This window comes from Scyliorhinus torazame, chromosome 19 (genome assembly GCF_047496885.1).
Source record: "Scyliorhinus torazame isolate Kashiwa2021f chromosome 19, sScyTor2.1, whole genome shotgun sequence".
NCBI classification, from domain to species: domain Eukaryota; kingdom Metazoa; phylum Chordata; class Chondrichthyes; order Carcharhiniformes; family Scyliorhinidae; genus Scyliorhinus; species Scyliorhinus torazame.
The window spans coordinates 15,054,483-15,079,034 of NC_092725.1; the positions used below are offsets into that span (position 1 = coordinate 15,054,483).

The 24,552-nt window shown below is 49.9% G+C and overlaps 1 protein-coding gene across 1 annotated transcript in view; it reads left to right on the top strand.

Moving 5' to 3' along the window:
• The first annotated feature begins 13,804 nt into the window (after window positions 1–13,804).
• The window catches only part of srrm2 (serine/arginine repetitive matrix 2), a 75,200-nt gene continuing 64,452 nt past the window's right edge, over window positions 13,805–24,552 (top strand). The window contains 3 exon segments of the mRNA XM_072484071.1: window positions 13,805–13,954; window positions 19,369–19,427; window positions 21,575–21,841. Of these exon segments, the coding sequence (XP_072340172.1) occupies window positions 21,603–21,841 (239 nt within the window). The 5' untranslated portion in view covers window positions 13,805–13,954; window positions 19,369–19,427; window positions 21,575–21,602.

Here is a 24,552-nt window from a genome sequence, read left to right on the forward strand (position 1 = left end):
CTCTTTTGAAGAACGAAACTAATTTTAACAACATTGCGACTAGGGTCCACGTTGATTGTGTGGGACCCCTGCCTAAAACAAAAGGTGGGAATCGGTATCTGTTGACCATAATGGATGTGTCTACTAGATTTCCCAAGGCCACTCCATTGAGAAACGTTACTTCTAAGACTGTTGTGGAGGAGTTAACCAAATTATTTTAAGAACATAAGGACTCGGAATAGGAGTAGCCCATCTGGCCCCTCGAGCCCGCTCCGCCATTTAATGAGATCATGGCTGATCTTTTGGACTCAGCTCCACTCTCCGGCCCGTACACCAAATCCCCGAATCCCTTTATTCTTTAGAAAGGTATCTATCTTTTTCTTAAAAACGTTTAAAGAAGGAGCCTCAACTGCTTCACTGGGCAAGGAATTCCATAGATTCACAACCCTGTGAAGAAGTTCCTCCTACACTCCGTCCTAAATCTACCCCCCCTTATTTTGAGGCTATGCCCCCTAGTTCTGCTTTCACCCGCCAGTGGAAACAACCTGCCCGCATCTATCCTATCTATTCCCTTCATGATTTTATATGTTTCAATAAGATCCCCCCCCCGATATGGACTACCAAAAGAAATTCAGTCAGATCAGGGATCCAATTTTATGTCAAAGTCATTCAAGGAAGTTATGGACAGCTTAGGAATGAAACAAGTTAAATCTAACATTGCATTTTGCCTTCCTAACTGCCGGCTGAACCTACACGTTAACCTGGAGAGAATTGTGAGCAAGGACTCCCAAGTCCCTTTGTGCTTCTGACTTCCAAAGCCTTTTCCCATTTAGTAAATAGTCTATGCCTAAATTCCTCCTTCCAAAGTGCATAACCTCACACTTTTCCACATTGTATTCCATCTGCCACTTCTTTGCCCACTGCTGCTAATTGTGTTTCTCTTTATTTGGCTCTGAATATGGCGGTCAATGTGGTCGCCTTCCTTAATTCTAATTATGTTTGCTCTAGAGTCGGCAGGTATCTCTCGATGCCACCACAAGGTTCAAACCGAATACTGATCAAAGACTCGATACACCAGTTAGTTAGTTCAAAGTCAATGCTTATTTATTCACACACACAGTTAAATATACTCATGCACAAATACTACAGACTAAACTATCACTCCTGCTAAAGCCTATACTTAGCTTCGGGGGCCCACTCAGTCAGAGGAACAATGGCCGTTGTTCGGTTCTGAGGCTGCTGGGGTGGAACTGGTATGGGATAACAGCTAAGGACGTCTGTCTGGTAGCGAGCGTTGACCTTGGACTTACGTGTTCTGGTGCAGCTGTTGGGCAGGTCTCTCCTTGGTGAGAGCCGGAGCCAAGAGAACGATTCTCTCTTGGGGGCTCCTTCTTATACCCAAAGGGGGCTTTGCGCGCTTTTGGGCGGGCCTTGAACTTGACCCCAATTAATTGGGTCGTTTCTCAATCGTTCCTATCGATCTCCTCCAATAAAGGGGTGGGTGCCCTGATGGCTGGGCGTGTCCTAGGTGGCCGCTGGCCTGCTTTGTTCTGGTCTCCTCTGGCGCCGGAGTGTCTGCCTTAGTATCGGTTACTCAAATGTTACTCTTTCGTCCCCGGAGATGGTATGCTAATGGGCCTGCAGTTTCGGTCTTGTCCGGGAGCTGCGGCTCCGATACGCAGGCAAACCCTGAACCTGCTTGTTTTCTCAGGTGTTGTCCATTTTCCCTGCAATCCTTGCAAAGTGGCCATTTTGTAATCGGGAAGCGGCCGCCCCAGGTGGCTACAGCCACTCTCCCAGCCAGACAGCACAAAAAACAGGTGGGAAGGCAAGTTGCGAGAGGGGACTCAAGCAGTTTGCCAAGAGATGCTGATGGATGGGGGAAGTGGGCAAGAGGCTGGCAGACAACGTGGGAAAATGTGAACTTGTCCATTTCGGACAGGAGAACAAAAGGACAGACTCTTATTTAAATCGAGAGAAAGCTGCAACACAAAAGGGCTTGGTGCGGGGAATGTGCACAAAACGCAGAAGGCTCGCACACAGGAGCAGCAGGTGATCAGGCAGACGAATGGAACGTTGGCCCTTATTTCAAGGGAGTTGGGAGTATAAGGGCCGGGAAGTCTTCTGTGACGAGTGGAGGATTGTAGGAACATTAGCTTAACACTGGGACCAGTTAAGAGTTCAAAGCCTGGGGGTAGTGTGTGTGACTGCAGTGATCATGGTTTTGGAAAGGAATAGCAGGTGAAATTGTCGAAGGCAGTGAGTTTAGAGAAGCTTTGAGAGAGAGAGAGAGAGAGGGGAGCTGAGTTCTGATCTGCCTGACTCTCAGGCCGCAATTCTTTCCAAGTAGCACAAAAAAAAAAAGAGCAACAATATTTTAAAGCAGAACGGTTCTGTCCCTAGACAAGGAAGAGGCTGAAACGAAAAATCTAAGTGAAGCAGCTATTCGAAGATATTCAGCCAGAGTCTGAAGGGGTTCCACCCAGAGCCCAATCTGTTTTATAAAGCAAGCATCACTTATGCGCTACTCATTTTTAAGATGGATTAAGAGCTGTATGTTCCTTTTATTGGTGTTTAATTGGAAAATTGTACAGTTGTGCCAAGGGGTATTTTCAGGTGTGAAGTAAAAAGTTTAATATTGTATCCAAAAATAAAATTTTGTTTCAGAAGTACCAAATCACTATTTCGTCAAGCAATCTTTCCCGGGGCGAAACATTCTTTCCGCACAGTCTTAAAAGAAACTAAAATATTGGGCTCCAGCATCCTAGCCACAGTTGGGGTGTGGTTTGGGATCATAATACTTGCTGCAACTGTACAAGGGAACAGTATAAGACTGCCTTCGGAGTAATGTGAGCAGTTGTGGTCTGCAGATTGAAGGAAAGATATTATCAGTGGCTGGCTTCTCCCGGGGGGGGGGGGGGGGGGGGGGTAGGGAATTCCAAATATTCACACACCCTCCAGGAGAAGAAGTCTCTCATCACAGTCGGAAATGGCCGTTCCCTGACACTGTGAGCTCCCCTCCGCTCCCCCACGCACTCCAGATTCTCCAGCTGGTGGGGTGGGGGTGGAAAAACCCTTCAGAATGTTATAGCTTTCGATGAGATCACCTCTCGTTCTTCCAAACTCCAAGGAATGTAGGTGCTGTCATGTGAGAGTACCTTTGAGAAATGGGTGTTTATCAGTGATGTCAGAGAGTGGGTGGAGCTGGGCTGTCTGTCAGCTTTTTACTTTCGTTTAAGGCTGTTTGCTGCAGGGTGTGTTTTCGTTTCGTTTTCAGTGTTGGAGCTGAAGCCAGACAGAGCATGTGTACGGCTGTTCTCTCTGCCATCAAAAGACTATCTCTTGATCATTTGGTGAATTCAGAATTATACATGTTCTCAGTCGTGAATGCAAACCTAATGTGCTTCTGTTAAAAGGTGTTTCTTGGGTCTTCTGGATGTTGTTTGGGAAGTTATTAAGGATTACTTAGAGTTGTATTCTTTGGGGGTTGTATTTGAATTAATGGTTCACTGTATGTTTTAAAAAGGTTAACTTGAGTTCATAGAATAAACATTGTTTTGTTTTAAAAAATACTGTAGGCGGCACTCAGTAAGCACACGTCTCTGTAGCTGACTAGTTCTCTGCTTATTAAAGCCTTCATTTACCATTCCACACTCTCGTGTCGTTATTGAGGGGACTACAATTTAATAAGCAGAGTACGTTAGGATGGACGCCAGTCTCAGGCCAGAAAAGCTCAACCTGGAAGCACGGACACCGGAGGCCAAATACATTTTTAAGTACTGGCTCCGCTGCTTCGAGGCCTACCTAGAATTCTCGGCAACTCCCGTCGAAGGGCCTCGCGAGCTGCGCCTACTCCACGCCCGGGTGAGCCATAGAATCTCCGCCATGATCGAGAAGGCGGCCACTTACGACGAGGCGATCGAGATCCTGCAAAAGCGCTTCGTCAAACCCATAAACGAGGTACATGCACGGCACCTGCTCTCTACCTGCCGGCAGCGCTCAGGGGAAACGCTGGACGAGTACGTGGAGAAGCTCACCGCGCTCGCCAGGAACTGCAATCATCAAGAGATGACAGGGGAAGTCCACATGAACCTGCACATCCGAGACGCTTTCGTGTCCGGCATCCGTTCGACCTATATCAGGCAGCGACTCCTCGAAAATGGAGCTAAAGACCTTCAGGACACGGTAACGCTCGTTACCTCACTGGAAGTGGCCCGCCACATCCTAGGCACGTACCCCGCGGACCCCCCTCGGACTTCCCCAGACTCGGCCACGCTACGGGCCTGCGCGACCCGCCCAGACCGGGGGCACACCGTGCTATTTCTGTGGGCAGGGCCAGCATCCACATCAACGCTGCCCAGCCCGCTCCGCCATCTACAGCGACTGCGGAAAGAAGGGGAATTTCGCGAGGGTCTGCCTGGCCAGGCCCAAGGCCCAGAAACAAAAAGCTCACCAGGCCCGAAAATCGAGCTCACCGGCCCGCAGGCCCCGCAACGCGGCTGCGCAGCGGCCGGACACGCCCCTTTCTGACACGTCATCGGCCTTGTGCGAGTCATGGGCTATCTTGGCGGTGGCCATCTTCTAAACCCGACACGTGGAACCGACGGCGGCGGCCATTTTGTGAATCCGACTCGGCTGAGGACTCAGACTACCCGCAACTGGGAGCGATCACCCTCGACCAATCGAAGCCAAAGCACTTGCGGAACTCCATGATGCAGGTCCTGGTCAACGGGCACGACACTGCATGCCTCTTCCACTCCGGGAGCACGGAGAGCTTTATCCACCCAGAAACGGTAAGGTGCTGCTCCCTACGCACCCATCCCACATCCCAAACCATAGCCATCGCATCCGGGTCCCACTCGGTACAAATCACGGGGTACTGTATTGCGGATCTCTCGATCCAGGGCGCCGAATACACCCGTTTCAAATTTTATATCCTCCCTCACCTCTGTGCCCCCCTGCTGCTCGGTCTGGATTTCCAGTGCAGCCACCGAAGCCTGACACTGAAGTTCAGCGGACCCTTGCCCCCCCTCACTTGCAACACTGAAAGTCGCACCCCCCTCTCTATTTGCAAAGCTTACCCCCGACTGTAAGCCCGTCGCCACCAGGAGCCGGCGCTACAGTGCCCAAGATATGGCTTTTATCAAGTCAGAGGTCCAGCGTTTACTGGGAGAGGGGGTCATCGAGGCTAGCAACAGCCCCTGGAGAGCACAAGTGGGGGTAGTCCGGTCCGGGGAGAAGAAACGGATGGTCGTGGATTATAGCCAGACCGTAAACCGCTTCACGCAGCTCAATGCGTACCCCCTTCCCCACATAGCAGAGATGGTCAATCGGATCGCCCAATACCGAGTATTTTCCACTGTCGACCTAAAATCCACCTACCACCAGCTCCCTATCCAACCGGAAGACCGCCTCTATACTGCCTTCGAAGCAGCTGGCCGGCTCTTCCACTTCCTCAGGGTCCCCTTCGGCGTCACAAATGGGGTCTCCGTCTTCCAGAGGGCAATGGACCAAAGGATGGTCCAGTACGGTTTGCGGGCTACATACCCGTACTTGGACAATGTCACCATCTGCAGCCATGATCAGCAGGACCATGACGCTAACCTCGAAAAGTTCCTCCGGACCGCCTGGGCCCTCAACCTGACCTACAACAAGGAAAAATGCGTTTTCCACGCAAACTGACTAGCCGTCCTCGGCTTTGTCGTGGAAAACGGGGTCCTAGGTCCCGACCCCGACCGCATGCGCCCCCTTAAGGAACTCCCTCTCCCCCGCAGCCTCAAGGCCCTCAAACGGTGCTTGGGGCTTTTCTCCTATTACGCCCAGTGGGTCCCCAGATATGCGGACAAAGCCCGCCCACTCATAAAGACCACGACATTTCCCGACGGCTGAGGCTCGATTGGCCTTCAGTCGCATCAAGGCCGACATCATCAAGGCCGCTATGTACGCAGTGGACGAAACCAACCCTTTCCAGGTAGAGAGCGATGCGTCAGTCATCGTCCTGGCTGCTATCCTCAACCAGGCAGGCAGGCAAGTAGCGTTCTTCTCCCGGACCCCAAACCCCTCCCCCCCCGTACCTAAATAATAAATTAACATTAACGCCCTGACTTAAGACAACAGGTGTATACACCCCCTCAGACCCTTCCAGTGTAAATAACATAAACAAAAATAAAGTAAACCCCCCCCCCCCGAGCTGCTGCTGCCATTGACCAATGTCTAGCGTTCTGCCAGAAAGTCTAAGAACGGTTGCCACTGCCTAAAGAACCCTTGTACCGACCCTCTCAAGGCCAATTTCACCCTCTCCAATTTAATGAACCCTGCCATATCGCTGATCCAGGATTCCACACTTGGGGGCCTCGTATCTTTCCACTGAAGGAGAATCCTTCGCCGGGCTACCAGGGACGCAAAGGCCAGAATTCCGGCCTCTTTCGCCTCCTGCACTCCCGGCTCCTCTGCCACCCCAAATATTGCGAGCCCCCAGCCCGGTATGACCCTGGATCCTACCACCCTCGACACCATCCTCGCTACGCCCTTCCAAAATCCCTCCAGCGCTGGGCATGCCCAGAACATATGGGTGTGATTTGCTGGGCTCCCTGAGCACCTAACACACCTGTTCTCACCCCCAAAAAACCAGCTCATCCTTGTCCCGGTCATGTGTGCTCTGTGCTGCACCTTAAACTGTATGAGGCTGAGCATCGCGCATGAAGAGGAAGAGTTCACCCTCCCTAGGGCATCTGCCCACGTCCCCTCTTCGATCTCCTCTCCCAACTCCTCCTCCCACTTACCTTTCAACTCCACCACCGAGGCCTCCTCCTCCTCCTGAATCACCTGGTAAGTTTCCGAGATCTTCCCCAATCCCACCCACCCCCCCGAGAGCACCCTGTCCTGTACTGTGTGTGGCAGTAGCCGCGGGAATTCCACCACCTGCCGTCTGGCAAACGCCCTTACCTGTAAGTACCTGAAGGTGTTCCCCGGGGGGAGCCCGTACTTCTCCTCCAGCTCACCCAAGCTCGCGAACTTCCCGTCCACAAACAGGTCCCCCAACTTTCGTATACCTGCCCTGTGCCACCCCGAAAACCCTCCACCTGTTCTTCCTGGGGCGAACCGGTGGTTCCCCCGTAATGGGGTCCACGCCAAGGCCCCAACTTTCCCCCTATGCCGCCTCCACTGCCCCCACATTTTGAGGGCCGCCACCACCACCGGGCTCGTGGTATACCTCCTTGGAGGGAGCGGCAGCGGCGCCGTTGCCAGCGCCTCCAGACTCGTACCCACACAGGACGCCGTCTCCAGCCTCTTCCATGCAGCCCCCTCCCCCTCCATCACCCACTTGCGCACCATTGTCGCATTGGCGGCCCAGTAGTACCCACAGAGGTTGGGCAGCGCCAGCCCTCCCTATCTCTACTCCGCTCCAGGAACACCCTTCTCACCCTCGGAGTCCCTCGCGCCCACACAAACCCCATTATACTCCTGTTAACCCGCCTGAAAAAAGCCTTCGGGATAAACACGGGGAGGCAGTTGAACAGGAACAAAAACCTTGGGAGCACCGTCATTTTGATTGACTGCACCCTACCCGCCAGGGACAGCGGCAACGCGTCCCACCTCTTGATCTCCTCCTCCGTTTGCTCCACCAGCCTTGTAAAGTTGAGCCTATGCAGGGCCCCCCAGCTCCTGGCCACCTGGACCCCCAAATATCTGAAGCTCCTCTCCGCCTTTTTTAGTGGGAGCTCGCCAATCCCCCTCTCCTGGTCCCCTAGCTGAACTACGGACAGCTCGCTCTTCCCCATATTGAGCTTGTACCCCGAAAAGTCCCCGAATTCCCTAAGCATCCTCATTACCTCTGGCATTCCCCCCACCGGGTTCGCCACATACAGCAGCAAGTCGTCCACATAAAGCGACACTCTATGCACCTCCCCACCCCGCACCAACCTCCTCCAGTTCCTCGACTCTCTCAGTGCCATAGCCAAGGGTTCAATCGCCAGTGCGAAGAGCAGGGGGGACAGGGGACACCCCCTGTCTCGTCCCTCGGTGCAACCGAAAGTACTCGGACCTCCTCCTATTTGTGGCTACACTCACCATCGGGACCTCGTACAACAGTCTAACCCACCTGACAAACCCCTCCCCAAACCCGAACCTCTTCAGCACCTCCCACAGGTACCCCCACTCTACCCTATCGAAGGCTTTCTCAGCGTCCATCGCCACCACAATCTCCGCCTCCCCCTCCCTCGCCGACATCATGATAACGTTCAAAACCCTCCGCACATTCGCGTTCAACTGTCTCCCCTTCACAAACCCCGTCTGGTCTTTGTGGATGATCTGCGGCACACAATCCTCAATCCTCGTGGCTAAGACCTTCGCCAGCACCTTGGCATCTACATTTAGCAAGGAAATCGGTCTGTAAGACCCACACTGCAGGGGATCCTTGTCCCGCTTCAGGATCAAGGAGATCAGTGCCCGGGACATCGTCGGGGGTAAAGCCCCCCCGTCCCTTGCCTCATTAAAGGTCCTACCTAACAGGGGGCCCAAGAGGTCCATATATTTTTTATAGAACTCGACTGGGAAACCGTCCGGCCCCGGTGCCTTCCCCGCCTGCATCCTCCCTATCCCTTTGGCCAGCTCCTCCAGCCCAATCGGGGCCCCCAGTCCCTCTTCCACCTTTGGAAACCTCAATTGGTCCAAGAAACGGCCCATCCCTCCCTCCTCCCGTGGGGGCTCGGATCGGTACAATTCCTCGTAAAAGTCCCTGAAGACCCCATTGATGCCAACCCCACTCCGCACCACGCTCCCTCCCCTGTCCTTAACTCCCCCGATCTACCTAGCTGCGTCCCGCTTCCGAAGCTGATGCGCCAGCATCCGGCTTGCCTTTTCCCCATACTCGTAGACCGCCCCCTGGGCCTTCCTCCACTGCACCTCCGCCTTCCTGGTGGTCACCAGGTCGAATTCGGTCTGGATGCTGCACCTCTTCCTCAACAATCCTTCCTCAGGCTCTTCCGCATACCTCCTGTCTACCCTCACCATCTCCCCCACCAGCCTCTCCCTCTCCCCCCGCTCCCTCCGCTCCTTGTAGGCCCTAATGGAGATCAGCTCTCCCCTCACCACCGCCTTCAGTGCCTCCCATACCATCCCCACTCGGACCTCCCCGTTGTCGTTGGTCTCCAGGTACCTCTCTATACTTCCTCGGACCCGCTCGCTCACTTCCTCGTCCGCCAACAGCCCCACCTCCAAGCGCCACAGCGGGCGCTGGTCCCTCTCCTCCCCATCTCCAAGTCCACCCAATGCGGGGCGTGGTCCGAAATGGCTATTGCCGAATACTCGGTATCCTCTGCTCTCGCTATCAGCGCCCTACTCAAAATGAAAAAGTCGATTCGAGAATAAGCCTTATGGACATGTGAGAAGAATGAAAATTCCCTAGCCCCCGGCCTTGCAAATCTCCAAGGGTCCACCCCTCCCATTTGGTCCATAAACCCCCTCAGCACTCTAGCCGCCGCCGGCTTCCTACCCGTCCTAGACCTGGAGCGATCCAGTGCCGGATCCAGCACCCTGTTAAAGTCTCCCCCCATTATCAGGCCCCCCACTTCCAAGTCTGGGATCCGACCCAACATACGCCGCATAAAACCCGCATCGTCCCAGTTCGGAGCATACACATTGACCAGTACCACCCTCTCTCCCTGCAACTTACCACTTACCATTATGTACCTACTGCCATTATCTGCCACAATGCTCGACGCCTCGAATAACACCTTCTTTCCCACCAAGATCGCCACCCCTCGATTTTTGGCATCTAGCCCCGAGTGAAACACCTGACCTGCCCACCCTTTCCTCAATCTTACCTGGTCTGCCACCTTCAGGTGTGTCTCCTGAAGCATAACCACATCCGGCTTGAGCCCCTTCAGGTGCGCGAACACGCGGGCCCGCTTAACCGGCCCATTCAGTCCCCTTGCATTCCAGATTATCAGCCGGATTAGGGGGCTACCTGGCCCCCTCCCCCGCCGACTAGCCATGACCCCTCCTCGGCCAGCCACGTGCCCGCACTCCACACCCGGCCCGTTCCCCAGAGCGGCATACCCCCACCTTGATCCACCCCACTCGCTCCAGCTCCTCCTTGATCTTAGCAGCAGCAACTCGATTCCCCCCCCCGGGCTAGGACCCATCCTAGCTGGTTTACTCCCCCCATTGCACTTCCGCAAGTCAGCTGACCCCGGCCACTCCCGCCTCCCCTTCGACTCCTCCCATTGTGTGGCACACCCTGCTCTCCCGCTCCCCATCCACAGGCTCTCCCCCTCCCTCCTCCGTTCTAAGCGCGGGAAACAATCCTCGCTTCCCCGACCCCCCCCCCCCCAGTCTTCGGCGCGGGAAGAAAGCCCGCGCTCTCCACCTACCAGGCCCCGCCACCAACCAAAACAGTGCCCAACCCGCCCCATCCACCCTCCCCAACCCGAAAGAGAAAAACACAGAGAAAAAACCCCCCCAAACAATGCAAAGGCCCCCCCCGAACCAAAAATAGGCATAACATATCCACCGCAGTCCCCAATCGCCCATCCCGACCCTCAGTCTGTGTCCAGCTTCTCGGCCTGAACAAAGGCCCACGCCTCCTCCGGAGACTCAAAATAATGGTGCCGGTCCTTGTAGGTAACCCACAGTCGCGCCGGCTGCAACATGCCAAACTTCACCCCCTTCCTGTGCAGCACCGCCTTCGCCCGGTTGTACCCGGCCCTCCTCTTCGCCACCTCCGCACTCCAGTCCTGGTATATTCGAACCTCTGCGTTCTCCCACCTGCTGCTCCTCTCCTTCTTGGTCCACCTGAGCACACACTCCCGATCGACTAACCGATGGAACCGCACCAGCACCGCCCGCGGAGGCTCGTTAGCCTTGGGCCTCCTCGCCAGCACTCTATGGGCCCCTTCCAGCTCCAGGGGCCCCTGGAAGGACCCCGCTCCCATCAGCGAGTTCAACATGGTGACCACATAGGCCCCCACGTCCGGCCCCTCCGGGAGGCCCAAAATCCGCAGATTCTTCCGCCTCGACCGATTCTCCATCTCCTCGAACCGCTCCTGCCATTTCTTGTGGAGCGCCTCGTGCGCCTCCACCTTTACCGCCAGGCCTAAGATCTCGTCCTCATTGACAGAGGTCTTTTGTCGAGCCTCTCGGATCGCCACCCCCTGGGCCGTCTGTGTCTCCAGCAGCTTATCAATAGAAGCCTTCATCGGCTCTAGCAGGTCCGTTTTAATCTCTCTGAGGCAGCACTGGATACCCTCCTGTTGCTCCTCCGCCCACTGCCTGGTCTCCACCCGCCGCCATTTTGTCCTTCTTCCCTCCCTTCTTCGGGTCCACCACCACCTTTTTTGTCGCCCCGCTCCTAGTTAAAGCCATATACTGACGGGGAGCTATTATTAACTCCTTCACACACCGGGAAACGTCAAAAAAGTGCAGTTGGGGGCCCTGAAAAGAGCCCAAAAGTCCGTTTTTGCGGGAGCCGCCGAATGTGCGACTTAGCTCCGCATAGCCGCAACCGGAAGTCTCGAGAGGGAATCCTTTTGGCAGTGTTCGCTTCACCAATCTGCCCCAAAAAGTCTGTGGAAACTCCTGAAAAAGATCTGAGAGTAAGTTCCAGACGGGAGCTGCCGAATGCGCGACCTACTCCTCCATGGCCGCCACCGGAAGCCTCGTCCCCGCTTCTTCAGTGGCTTTGGTGAGATCTTTTCACAGTTGTTCCCTCTGCTGCTAGAATTCACCTTTAATAAAGGCCCTCAAGTCAGCTTGAAGCCTTTAAGCTTGCCCTTCCCCCGCCTGCATGCTGGAAGAGGCTTTTGTCTTTCCTGCAGCTCCAGCCAAATCCTTTACTGTTTCTGCCGGGTCTGGTAACCAAGAGACATACCATTCCTGGGGTACACTGTCGGGGGAATGTTGCAGTCTTCTTCCCACACCGGGAAATGTTGAAAAAATGCCGTTGGGGGCCCTGTAAAGAGCCCAAAAGTCCGTTCCAAGCGAGAGCTGCCGAACATGCGACTTAGATCTGTATAGCCGCAACCGGAAGCCGCAATATCTACTTCCTAACCATCATCGACGAGTTCTTCCACTTCCCATTCGCCATACCCTTTCCCGATATGACCTCTGCCACCGTGATAAAGGCACTGCACAGCATCTTCACCCTGTTCAGTTTCCCCGCTTATATCCACAGCGACCGGGGTACATTGTTGATGAGCGATGAGCTGCGTCAGTATCTGCTCAGCAAGGGCATCGCCTCGAGCAGAACGACCAGTTATAACCCACGGGGAAACGGGCAGGTGGAGAGGGAGAATGCGACAGTTTGGAAGGCTGTCCTTCTGGCCCTGCGGTCGAGAAATCTCCCAACCACCCGCTGGCAGGAGGTCCTACCCGATGTCCTCCGCTCCATTAGGTCGCTCCTCTGCACGGCCACGAATGAGACCCCTCATGAGCGATTGTTTGTCTTCTCCAGGAAGTCCACCTCTGGGGTCTCGCTGCCACCTTGGTTGACGACTCCGGGATCTGTTCTTCTCCGGAGGCACGCGAGGAGCCATAAGACGGACCCCCTGGTCGAAAGGGTCCAACTGCTACATGTGAACCCCCGATACGCCTACGTCGTGCACCCCGACGGAAGGCAAGACATGGTTTCCCTCCGGGATCTGGCACCCGCTGGTACCCCCACTGATGACCCTCCCTGGGCCCCCCACACCACTGGTAGTCACCGACCGCGCCCCCCCCCTAGCAACCCCCCCTCCACACTCCCCGCCGGCGCTGGCACCGCTACCCCGGCAGCTATTCCCTCTGCCCCCCGACCCCGACCAAGGCTCCGACCACCGTGCTCCCGGATGTACCCTCACCAAAGACGTCCATGACCCCCGCACCACCGCCCGAGCTGAGGAGGTCGACGAGGACGATCAGGAAGCCAAAAAGAATAGTCAAGTAATTCCACTTCACCCCCGACGGACTATGCGTTTTTTTTTAAACAGGGGGTGAATGTGATGAATGGTTACTGTACCCTTAACACCATAGAGGTGATGCCCCTTTAAGACTGGGTTTGGAACTCTGGGTGACTCCGCCTCCAGCTCTGACCACCAGGGAGCCGTATATAAGGTGACGCCCTGTAGGCGGTACTCAGTGAGCACTCATCTCTGTAGCTGGCTAGTTCCACACTCTCGTGTCGTCATTGAGGGTACTACAATTTGCTTCTTTGGCCCTGCGTGGGCTTTTTGGGGAGGGTGAGGCAGAAATACAACGTGCATTTCCGATGGCCTATAGGTCATCAGGGGGTTATCATTGCCTCCCTTTGGAGAGGCCCATGATCTTCTCTTCCCCATGCCTCTCATAGCCCACTGAGGGTTGTAGTTCGGAAGCAGGCGGCTCCTCTATATATTCCAATGGGAGCGGTGGCGCCAGTGAACTACATTACCCGGCGTCCTTCGCGGGACGATGCCCGGCCCCATCCGGCGCGATGCCTTTTGGGAGCTGCAGTCCTCCTTTGCCGGGTGCGTGCTGGCGGTGGAGGGCGGCAACGCACATGCGGGCTACTCCCGCCCGACCTCGGCCGTCGATCCGGCCGTGGTGGCTTGTGGGGGAGCGCTGGCGCTTTGCTCGTCGGGATTTGTAGTTCCTCCCCGTTGCAGTTGACGACAACCCCCGTCGGACACCGCTCCACAGCTGAACGCCTCTCTGGATAGCCGCCGCCATTTTGAGAGGACGCCCGGACCGTGCGCGCGGGGGCCGCCGGGCATTGTAGTCCAGTCAGGCCACGGCCGCCCGTTGCCCTCAATGGGCGGCGGGGGCTGGAGAAACTACAAGTCCCGGGAGGCCAAGCACAGGCTCACGCTCTCCCTCCCCGCCGCCATCTCCCTCGGGTCTTCCCCCGCCGGACTCCATGTTGGTGTCGCAGTGAAGAGGGAGAGACGGAGGGAAGCGGGGAGAAGGCGACCGGCCCTCCTCACCTCAGGCACCTTGACCGCCCGCATCCACGGCCGCCCAGGTCAGTCTCTCGGGGGACGGGGGTGGCGAGCGGGCTCGGGGTGCCGAGCGGGCGGCCTGCGGAAGGGGCGGTTCGAGCCGTTAGGCCGCGCAGAAAGCCTCGGCCTCGAGTGAGCGGCCCAGGCCGCCCAACCTCCTCCTCACCCCGGGGGAGAGAGAGAGGATACACTCCCCCCTCAAAACAACTCCATCACATTTAAACATAAATCTTCGCGATTAATGGATATAAACACCAACTCCCATCAAATTTAAACACAATGTGTGATTAATGGATAAAAAAACCATCTCCATTAAATTTAATTATTATCTGTGTGACTAATGGATAAAAACATCATATCCATCAAATTTAAACATTTTAAAATATATATTTCTTTATCAGAGTTACAAAGCCAGAGCTCAGTGTGGACAGGGGCGAACCCCTATTCCAGCTCCTTACCGGCTCCAAAAACCAATTCAAATTGAATCCAATTCATGGTCTCCACAAGAGAGACCTACCAGACCCAGGCATTACACCCGATCCCACACTCATTTTGGCCAAAAGACCGAGAAGCGATAAAAATTTAAACATAATCTGTGTGATTAATGGATTAAAACACCAACTCCAACAAATTTAAACATAATCTGTGTGATTAATGGATGAAAACATCCAACTCCATCAAATTTAAACTTAATCTGTGTGATTAATGGATGAAAACATCCAACTCCATCAAATTTAAACTTAATCTGTGTGATTAATGGATTAAAACACCAACTCCAACAAATTTAAACATAATCTGTGAGATTAATGGATTAAAACACCAACTCCATCAAATTTAAACACAATTTCTGTGATTAATGGATAAAAACACCAACTCCATCAAATTTAAACATAATCTGTGAGATTAATGGATAAAAGCACCAACTCCCATCAAATTTAAACACAATCTGTGTGATTAATGGATAAAAAACCAACTTCATCAAATTTAAACACAATCTGTGTGATTAATGGATAAAAACACCAACTTCATCAAATTTAAACATAATCTGTGTGATTAATGGATAAAAACACCAACTTCATCAAATTTAAACATAATCTGTGTGACTAATGGATAAAACACCAACTCCATCAAATTTAAACATAATCTGAGATTAATGGATAAAACACCAACTCCATCAAATTTAAACACCTGTGTGATTAATGGGTAAAAATACCAACTCCATCAAATTTGAACACAATCTGTGATTAATGGGCAAAAATACCAACTCCATCAAAATTAAACAGAATCTGTGAGATTAATGGATAAAACACCAACTTCATCAAATTTAAACAATCTGTGTGATTAATGGATAAAAACACCAACTTCATCAAATTTAAACATCTGATTAATGGATAAAACACCAACTCCATCAAATTTAAACACAATCTGTGTGATTAATGGATAAAACACCAACTCCATCAAATTTAAACACAATCTGTGTGATTAATAGATAAAAACACCAACTTCATCAAATTTAAACATAATCTGTGAGATTAATGGATAAAAACACCAACTTCATCAAATTTAAACATAATCTGTGTGATTAATGGATAAAAACACAAAGTTCGTCAAATTTAAACATAATCTGTGTGATTAATGGATAAAAACACCAACTTCATCAAATTTAAACAATGAGATTAATGGATAAAAACACTAACTCCATCAAATTTAAACAATCTGTGATTAATGGGTAAAAACACCAACTCCATCAAATTTAAACATAATCTGTGAGATTAATGGATAAAAACACCAACTCCATCAAATTTAAACACAATCTGTGTGATTAATGGATAAAAACACAAACTCCATCAAATTTAAACACAATCTGTGTGATTAATGGATAAAACACCAACTTCATCAAATTTAAACACAATCTGTGTGATTAATGGATAAAACACCAACTCCATCAAATTTAAACACAATCTGTGTGATTAATGGATAAAACACCAACTCCATCAAATTTAAACATAATCTGTGAGATTAATGGATAAAAACACCAACTTCATCAAATTTAAACATAATCTGTGTGATTAATGGATAAAAACACAAAGTTCGTCAAATTTAATGGATAAAAACACCAACTTCATCAAATTTAAACACAATCTGTGTGATTAATGGATAAGAACACCAACTCCATCAAATTTAAACAATCTGAGATTAATGGATAAAAACACTAACTCCATCAAATTTAAACAATCTGTGTGATTAATGGATAAAACACCAACTTCATCAAATTTAAACATAATCTGAGATTAATGGATAAAAACACCAACTTCATCAAATTTAAACACAATCTGTGTGATTAATGGATAAAAACACCAACTTCATCAAATTTAAACATAATCTGTGAGATTAATGGATAAAAACACCAACTTCATCAAATTTAAACATAATCTGTGTGATTAATGGATAAAAACACAAAGTTCGTCAAATTTAAACATAATCTGTGAGATTAATGGATAAAAACACCAACTTCATCAAATTTAAACACAATCTGTGTGATTAATGGATAAGAACACCAACTCCATCAAATTTAAACAATCTGAGATTAATGGATAAAAACACTAACTCCATCAAATTTAAACAATCTGTGTGATTAATGGCTAAAACACCAACTTCATCAAATTTAAACATAATCTGTGAGATTAATGGATAAAAACACCAACTCCATCAAATTTAAACACAATCTGTGTGATTAATGGATAAAACACCAACTCCATCAAACTTAAACATAATCTGTGTGATTAATGGATAAAAACACTAACTCCATCAAATTTAAACATAATCTGTGTGAATAATGGATAAAACACCAACTCCATCAAATTTAAACATAATCTGTGTGATTAATGGATAAAACACCAACTCCATCAAATTTAAACGTAATCTGTGAGATTAATGGATAAAAACACCAACTCCATCAAATTTAAACACAATCTGTGTGATTAATGGATAAAAACATCAACTCCATCAAATTTAAACACAATCTGTGATTAATGGATAAAAACACCAACTTCATCAAATTTAAACATAATCTGTGAGATTAATGGATAAAAACACCAACTTCATCAAATTTAAACACAATCTGTGTGATTAATGGATAAAACACCAACTCCATCAAACTTAAACATAATCTGTGTGATTAATGGATAAAAACACTAACTCCATCAAATTTAAACATAATCTGTGTGAATAATGGATAAAACACCAACTCCATCAAATTTAAACATAATCTGTGTGATTAATGGATAAAACACCAACTCCATCAAATTTAAACATAATCTGTGTGATTAATGGATAAAACACCAACTCCATCAAATTTAAACGTAATCTGTGAGATTAATGGATAAAAACACCAACTCCATCAAATTTAAACACAATCTGTGTGATTAATGGATAAAAACATCAACTCCATCAAATTTAAACACAATCTGTGATTAATGGATAAAAACACCAACTTCATCAAATTTAAACATAATCTGTGAGATTAATGGATAAAAACACCAACTTCATCAAATTTAAACACAATCTGTGTGATTAATGGATAAAACACCAACTCCATCAAATTTAAACACAATCTGTGATTAATGGATAAAAACACCAACTTCATCAAATTTAAACAATCTGAGATTAATGGATAAAAACACCAACTTCATCAAATTTAAACACAATCTGTGTGATTAATGGATACAAACACCAACTCCATCAAATTTAAACACAATCTCTGTGATTAATGGATAAAAACACCAACTTCATCAAATTTAAACATAATCTGTGTGATTAATGGATACAAACATCAACTCCATCAAATTTAAACATAATCTGTGTGATTAATGGGTAAAAACACCAACTCCATCAAATATAAACAATCTGAGATTAATGGATAAAAACACCAACTCCATATCGACCACAGCCGATTAAATTGTTATAAATTTAAATCATAAATCGTTGATTTGAACGGTAATTATTTAAACCATGACAATTCACAGATTTAAACCATAGCCTGTCTCTGATTTCACATTTTACTATTCAAATCATGATTATTCACAAACTTCAACTATGAGCTGCTAACTATTATAAGTCAAAGGTGAGAGTTAATTAAACTATCAACTGTTTGACTTTAACCATAATTATTATAAATGTTTGTTTAGAACTTGGGCCATAACTGACCAAATTTAAGGCGGCGAAGATTTGATTTAAATCTTAACTGTGTAATTGAAGCAAAGGCAAGTTTCAACCGGAAATTGTACTTTGTTTTAAACCCAAACTATTTAAACCGTGGCTATAACAAATTGACATCGTTATCTGGATATTAAATCGTAACGCTTGCAGAGGTGATTCACCAGGATGTTGCCTGGGCTGGTAAATAGGAAGAAACCTTAGTAGAGGGGTCAATAACCAGGAAGCATAGATTTATGGTAAGGAGCCGGAGATTTGAGGCAAAAACCTTTTCACCCACAGGGTAGTTGGAATCTGGCTGCCTGAATGGGTGCTGGAGGCAGGAGCCCTCACAACATTGAAGAACCATTAACGGGTAGCGCAGTGCTTAGCACGGTACGGGCAGCATGGTGGTTAGCACAATTGCTTCACAGCTCCAGGATCCCAGGTTCGATTCCCGGCTTGGGTCACTGTCTGTGCGGAGTCTGCACATCCTCCCCGTGTGTGCGTGGGTTTCCTCCGGGTGCTCCGGTTTCCTCCCACAGTCCAAAGATGTGCGGGTTAGGTGGATTGGCCATGATAAATTGCCATTAGTGTCCAAAATTGCCCTTAGTGTAGGATGGGGTTACTGGGTTATGGGGATTAGGTGCGGTTACTGGATTATGGGGATAGGGTGGAGGTTTGGACCTTGGGTAGGGTGCTCTTTCCAAGAGCCGGTGCAGACTCGATGGGCCGAATGGCCTCCTTCTGCACTGTAAATTCTATGTCTATGTCACTGCTGCCTCATGGCGCTGAAGACCCCGGTCCGATCCCGCACCCGGGTCACTGTCCATGTGGAGTTTGCACGTTCTCCCCGTGTTTCCGTGGGTATCGCCCCCACAACCCAAAGATGTGCAGGGTAGGTGGATTGGCCACGCTAAATTGCCCCTTAATTGGGGGAAAAAAGAATTGGGTACTCTAAAAAAAATCTTTTAAAGTATTTAGACGAGCACTTCAAATGCCATAGCTGTGCCAGGCTATGGACAAAGCGCTGAACAATAGAATTAGAATGCACAGGGACTTGATGATCAGTGTTAACGTGCCGGGCCAAGAGGTCTCTGTCTGCCCTGTAAAGCTCTTATGATTGTGACCCTACAAACCATAACTGAATTTAAATTTTAAACCATGAACTGTGTTCTTTTTTATTATTCGTTGGGATGTGGGCGTTGCTGACTGGGCCCAACATTTATTGTCCATCCCCAAGGGCATTTCAGAATGGACCACATGACTGCGGATCTGGAGTCGCGTGTAGGCCAGACCAGGGTAAGGGCAGCAGATTTCCTTCCCTCAAGGACATCAGTGTCATCGTTGGAGTTTTAATTCCAGATTTCTGTTGAATTTGAATTTCACCCTTATTACAATCCCAGACGAGACTCCAGCAGTGGTTACGATGCTGGACAGAAACCTCAATATTTGATTTTAATTTTCTAAGAGTGTGAGGAAAGGATTCCTACCTCCAGGAGTGATTTCATGCAAAAATAGGGATAAGATAGATTAAAACAAACTTTATTACTAACACAATATTAAAAGACCTTTAACATGACAGAAGGAAATAGTTTACAATTAAGGAAACGTGGCTGAGACCGCACCTTGAGTATTGCGCACAGTTTTGGTCCCCTTTTTTGAGGAAAGTTTGTTCAACATTCATAGAATTTGCAGTGCAGAAGGAGGCCATTCAGCCCATCAAGTCTGCACTGGATCTTGGAAAGACCACCCTACTTGAGCCCACACCTCCACCCTATCCCAGTAACCCCACATAACCTTTTTGGACACTAAGGGCAATTGATCATGGCCAGTCCACCCAACCTGCACATCTTTGGACTGTGGGAGGAAACCGGAGCACCCGGAGGAAACCCACGCACACACGGGGAGAACATGCTGACTCCGCACAGACAGTGACCCAAGCTGGGAATCGAACCCAGGTCCCTGGTGCTGTGAAGCAACAGTGCTAACCACTGTGTTACCATGTCGCCCGTAAGAAGTAGTGGCATTAGAGGCAGTTCAGAGGAGGTTCACGAGGTTGATTCCAGAGATTAGGGGTTTGTCTTATGAAGAGAAATGTACAGTTTAGGCCGATACTCTCCAGAGTTTAGAAGAATGAGGAAAGATCTAATTGAGGTGTATAAGATGATAAAATAGACATGGAGTGGATGCTTCCTCTTGTGGGGCATTCTAGAACGAGAGATCATGGTGTTAGGATAAGAGGTAGCAAATTTAAAACCGAGTTGATGAGAAACTACTCCCAAAGGGTTGTGAATGTGGAATTCGCTACCTCAGAATCCGGTGGATGCTGGGACAGTGAGTAAATTTAAGGAGGAGTTGGACAGATTTTTAAATTGGTAACGTGTTGAAGGGTTATGGAGAACAGGCAGGGCGGTGGAGTTAAGGCTAATTGATCGAATGACAGAGCAGACTTTATGGACCAAGTGGCCTATTTCTGCTTGTATATCTTCTGAACTGTTATCTTTACTTACACTCAAACAACAAAACCATCTCAGCTCTCAATCCACTTTTAAATACAGTGAGTACTCAGGCAAACTTGCTTCAGAGATGTTCTTTGAGACCTGTTTTCAGAGACAGACCAGAATCCTGGCAGAACAATGCAGGAACTCCAGCTGAAGTCTTCAGAAGCTGTCTTCACGGTTTGACTCCCAGGAACCCACTGCAAACTCCTATCGGCCTCAACTCAACTGGAGCTGCCGATTCTGTCCGCAGGCAAATCCTGAACTCGCTGACTTGAGATCGGCTGCTTCTGGTCGATCCCCAGGCAAATCTTTAACTGAACTGTATTGAGAGCAGATGCTTGATTTCTGCTCACACCCCGATCTCAAGCTCAACTTCTCTGAAAAATGCCTGGTAGTCTAGCTCAATGTTGATTTCAAATTCAAACTGTTTTCATTCAGAATAAGCCAATTTGAAACCAGAAGCCCTGCAGTGCAGCTGGAGGCTATTTGGCCCATCAAATCTGCACCTAGCCTCTGAAAGAGCACCCTACCAAGGTCCACGACCCCACCCTATCACTGTAAGCCCGTTGTTGATCATGGCCAATCCACCTAACCTGCACATCTTTGGACTGTGGGAGGAAACCGGAGCGCCCGGAGGAAACCCACGCAGACACGGGGAGGACGTGCAGACTCCGCACAGACAGTGACCCAAGCCGGGAATCGAACCCAAGCCCCTGGCGCAGTGAAGCTGCAGTGCTTCAGTGCTAACCACTGCTAGATGATTGGGGGAGGGGGGGTTAGTGGCGTTTTGAACCCCGCGTAGCGAGGTTAAAACTTCTGCAACCGAGTGAAGGGCGAGCCGTGCTGTTGGGGGCATTTGAGTGTGGATACTATTTGTGATGACCTTTCACCCCATTCTCTCTGACTGTTTGTCCTTGTATTGCTTCTCTCCCCCACGCCTCACAGCAGCGACTAGTGGCAGCGCGGCCCCGCCATGTATAACGGCATCGGCCTGCCCACCCCCAGGGGGAGTGGCACCAATGGCTACGTCCAGCGGAACCTGTCCTCCGTCCGTCACAAGAAGGACCGGGTGGACTACAAGTCGGAGGAGGAGCTGAAGAAGCTGGAGTCCGGCCTGATGAAGAAACCAAATCAGGACATCCTGGATCACGAGCGCAAACGTAAGGTGGAGCTCAAGTGTATCGAACTGGAAGACATGATGGAGGAACAGGGGTAAGTGGGAAAGACGGGAAGGTGTTTGGGCCCATTGGGATTCTCAACAGTGGGAATGAACAGGAAGGGGTTTGGGTCCAATGGGATTGTGTACAATGGGAGTGAACGGAAAGGGGTTTGGGTCCATTGGGGTTGTGTAGAGTGGGAGTGAACGGGAAGGGGTTTGGGTCCATTGGGATTGTGAACAGTGGGAGTGAACAGGAAGGGCTTTGGGTCCATTGGGATTGTGTACAGTGGGAGTGAACGGGAAGGGTTTGGATCCATTGGGATTCTGTAGAGTGGGAGTGAACGGGAAGGGTTTGGGTCCATTGGGATTGTGTACAGTGGGAGTGAACAGGAAGGGGTTTGGGTCCATTGGGATTGTGTACAGTGGGAGTGAACGGGAAGAGTTTGGGTCCATTGGGATTGTGTACAGTGGGAGTGAACGGGAAGGTTTGGGTCCTTTGGGATTGTGTAGAGTGGGGGTGAACGGGAAGGGTTTGGGTCCATTGGGATTGTGTACAGTGGGAGTGAACAGGAAGGGGTTTGGGTCCATTGGGATTGTGTACAGTGGGAGTGAACGGGAAGGGGTTTGGGTCCATTGGGATTGTGTACAGTGGGAGTGGACGGGAAGGTGTTTGGGTCCATTGGGATTGTGTACAGTGGGAGTGAACGGGATGAGGTTTTGGTCCATTGGGATTGTGTACAGTGAGAGTGAACGGGAAGTTGTTTGGGTCCATTGGAATTGTGTACAGTGGGAGTGAACGGGAAGGGGTTTGGGTCCATTGGGATTGTGTACAGCGAGAGTGAACGGGAAGGGGTTTGGGTCCATTGGGATTGTGTACAGTGGGAGTGAACGGTAAGGTTTGGGTCCATTGGGATTGTGTAGAGTGGGAGTGAACGGGAAGGGATTTGGGTCCATTGGGATTGTGTACAGCGCAAGTGAACGGGAAGGGGTTTGGGTCCATTGGGAGTGAACGGGAAGGGGTTTGGGTCCATTGGGATTGTGTACAGTGGGAGTGAACGGGAAGAGGTTTGGGTCCATTGGGATTGTGTACAGTGGGAGTGAACGGGAAGGGGTTTGGGTCCATTGGGAGTGTACAGTGGGAGTGAATGGGAAGGGGTTTGGGTCCATTGGGATTGTGTTCAATGGGTGTGAAGGGGTTTGGGTCCATTGGGATTGTGTACAGTGGGAGTGAACGGGAAGGGGTTTGGGTCCATTGGGATTGTGTACAGTGGGAGTGAACAGGAAGGGGTTTGGGTCCATTGGGATTGTGTGCAGCGCGAGTGAACAGGAAGAGGTTTGGGTCCATTGGGATTGTGTACAGTGGGAGTGAACGGGAAGGGGTTTGGGTCCATTGGGATTGTGTACAGTGGGAGTGAACGGGAAGGGGTTTGGGTCCATTGGGATTGTGTACAGTGGGAGTGAACAGGAAGGGGTTTGGGTCCATTGTGATTGTGTACAGTGGGAGTGAACGGGAAGGGGTTTGGGTCCATTGGGAGTGTGGACAGTGGGAGTGAACAGGAAGGGGTTTGGGTCCATTGCGATTGTGCACAGTGGGAGTGAACGGGAAGTTGTTTGGGTCCATTGAAATTGTGTACAGTGGGAGTGAACGGGAAGGGGTTTGGGTCCATTGGGATTGTGTACAGTGAGAGTAAACGGGAAGTTGTTTGGGTCCATTGGAATTGTGTACAACGCAAGTGAATAGGAAGAGGTTTGGGTCCATTGGGATTGTGTACAGTGGGAGTGAACGGGAAGGGGTTTGGGTCCATTGGGATTGTGTACAGTGAGAGTGAACGGGAAGGGGTTTGGGTCCATTGGGATTGTGTACAGTGGAAGGGGAAGGGATTTGGGTCCATTGGGATTGTGAAGAGTTGGAGTGAACATGAAGGGGTTTGGGTCCATTGGGATTGTGTACAGTGGGAGTGAACGGGAAGGGGTTTGGGTCCATTGGGATTCGTTGGAGTGGGAGTGAACGGGAAGGTGTTTGGGTCCATTGGGATTGTGCGCAGTGGGAGTGAACGGGAAGTGGTTTGTGTCCATTGGGATTGTGTACAGTGGAAGGGGAAGGGATTTGGGTCCATTGGGATTGTGATGAGTTGGAGTGAACAGGAAGGGGTTTGGGTCCATTGGGATTGTGTACAGTGGGAGTGAACGGGAAGGGGTTTGGGTCCATTGGGATTGTGTACAGTGGGAGTGAACGGGAAGGTGTTTGGGTCCATTGGGATTGTGTACAGTGGGAGTGTACAGGAAGGGGTTTGGGTCCATTGGGAGTGTGGACAGTGTGAGTGAACAGGAAGGGGTTTGGGTCCATTGCGATTGTGTACAGTGGGAGTGCTCGGGAAGGGGTTTGGGTCCATTGGGATTGTGTACAGTGAGAGTGAACTGGAAGTTATTTAGGTCCATTGGAATTGTGTACAGTGGGAGTGAACGGGATGAGGTTTGGGTCCATTGGGATTGTGTACAGTGAGAGTGAACGAGAAGTTGTTTGGGTCCATTGGAATTGTGTACAGTGGGAGTGAACGGGAAGGGGTTTGGGTCCTTTGGGTTTGTGTACAGTAAGAGTGAACGGGAAGGGGTTTGGGTCCATTGGGATTGTGTACAGTGGGAGTGAACGGGAAGGGGTTTGGGTCCATTGGGATTGTGTACAGTGGGAGTGAACGGGAAGGGGTTTGGGTCCATTGGGTTTGTGTACAGTAAGAGTGAACGGGAAGGGGTTTGGGTCCATTGA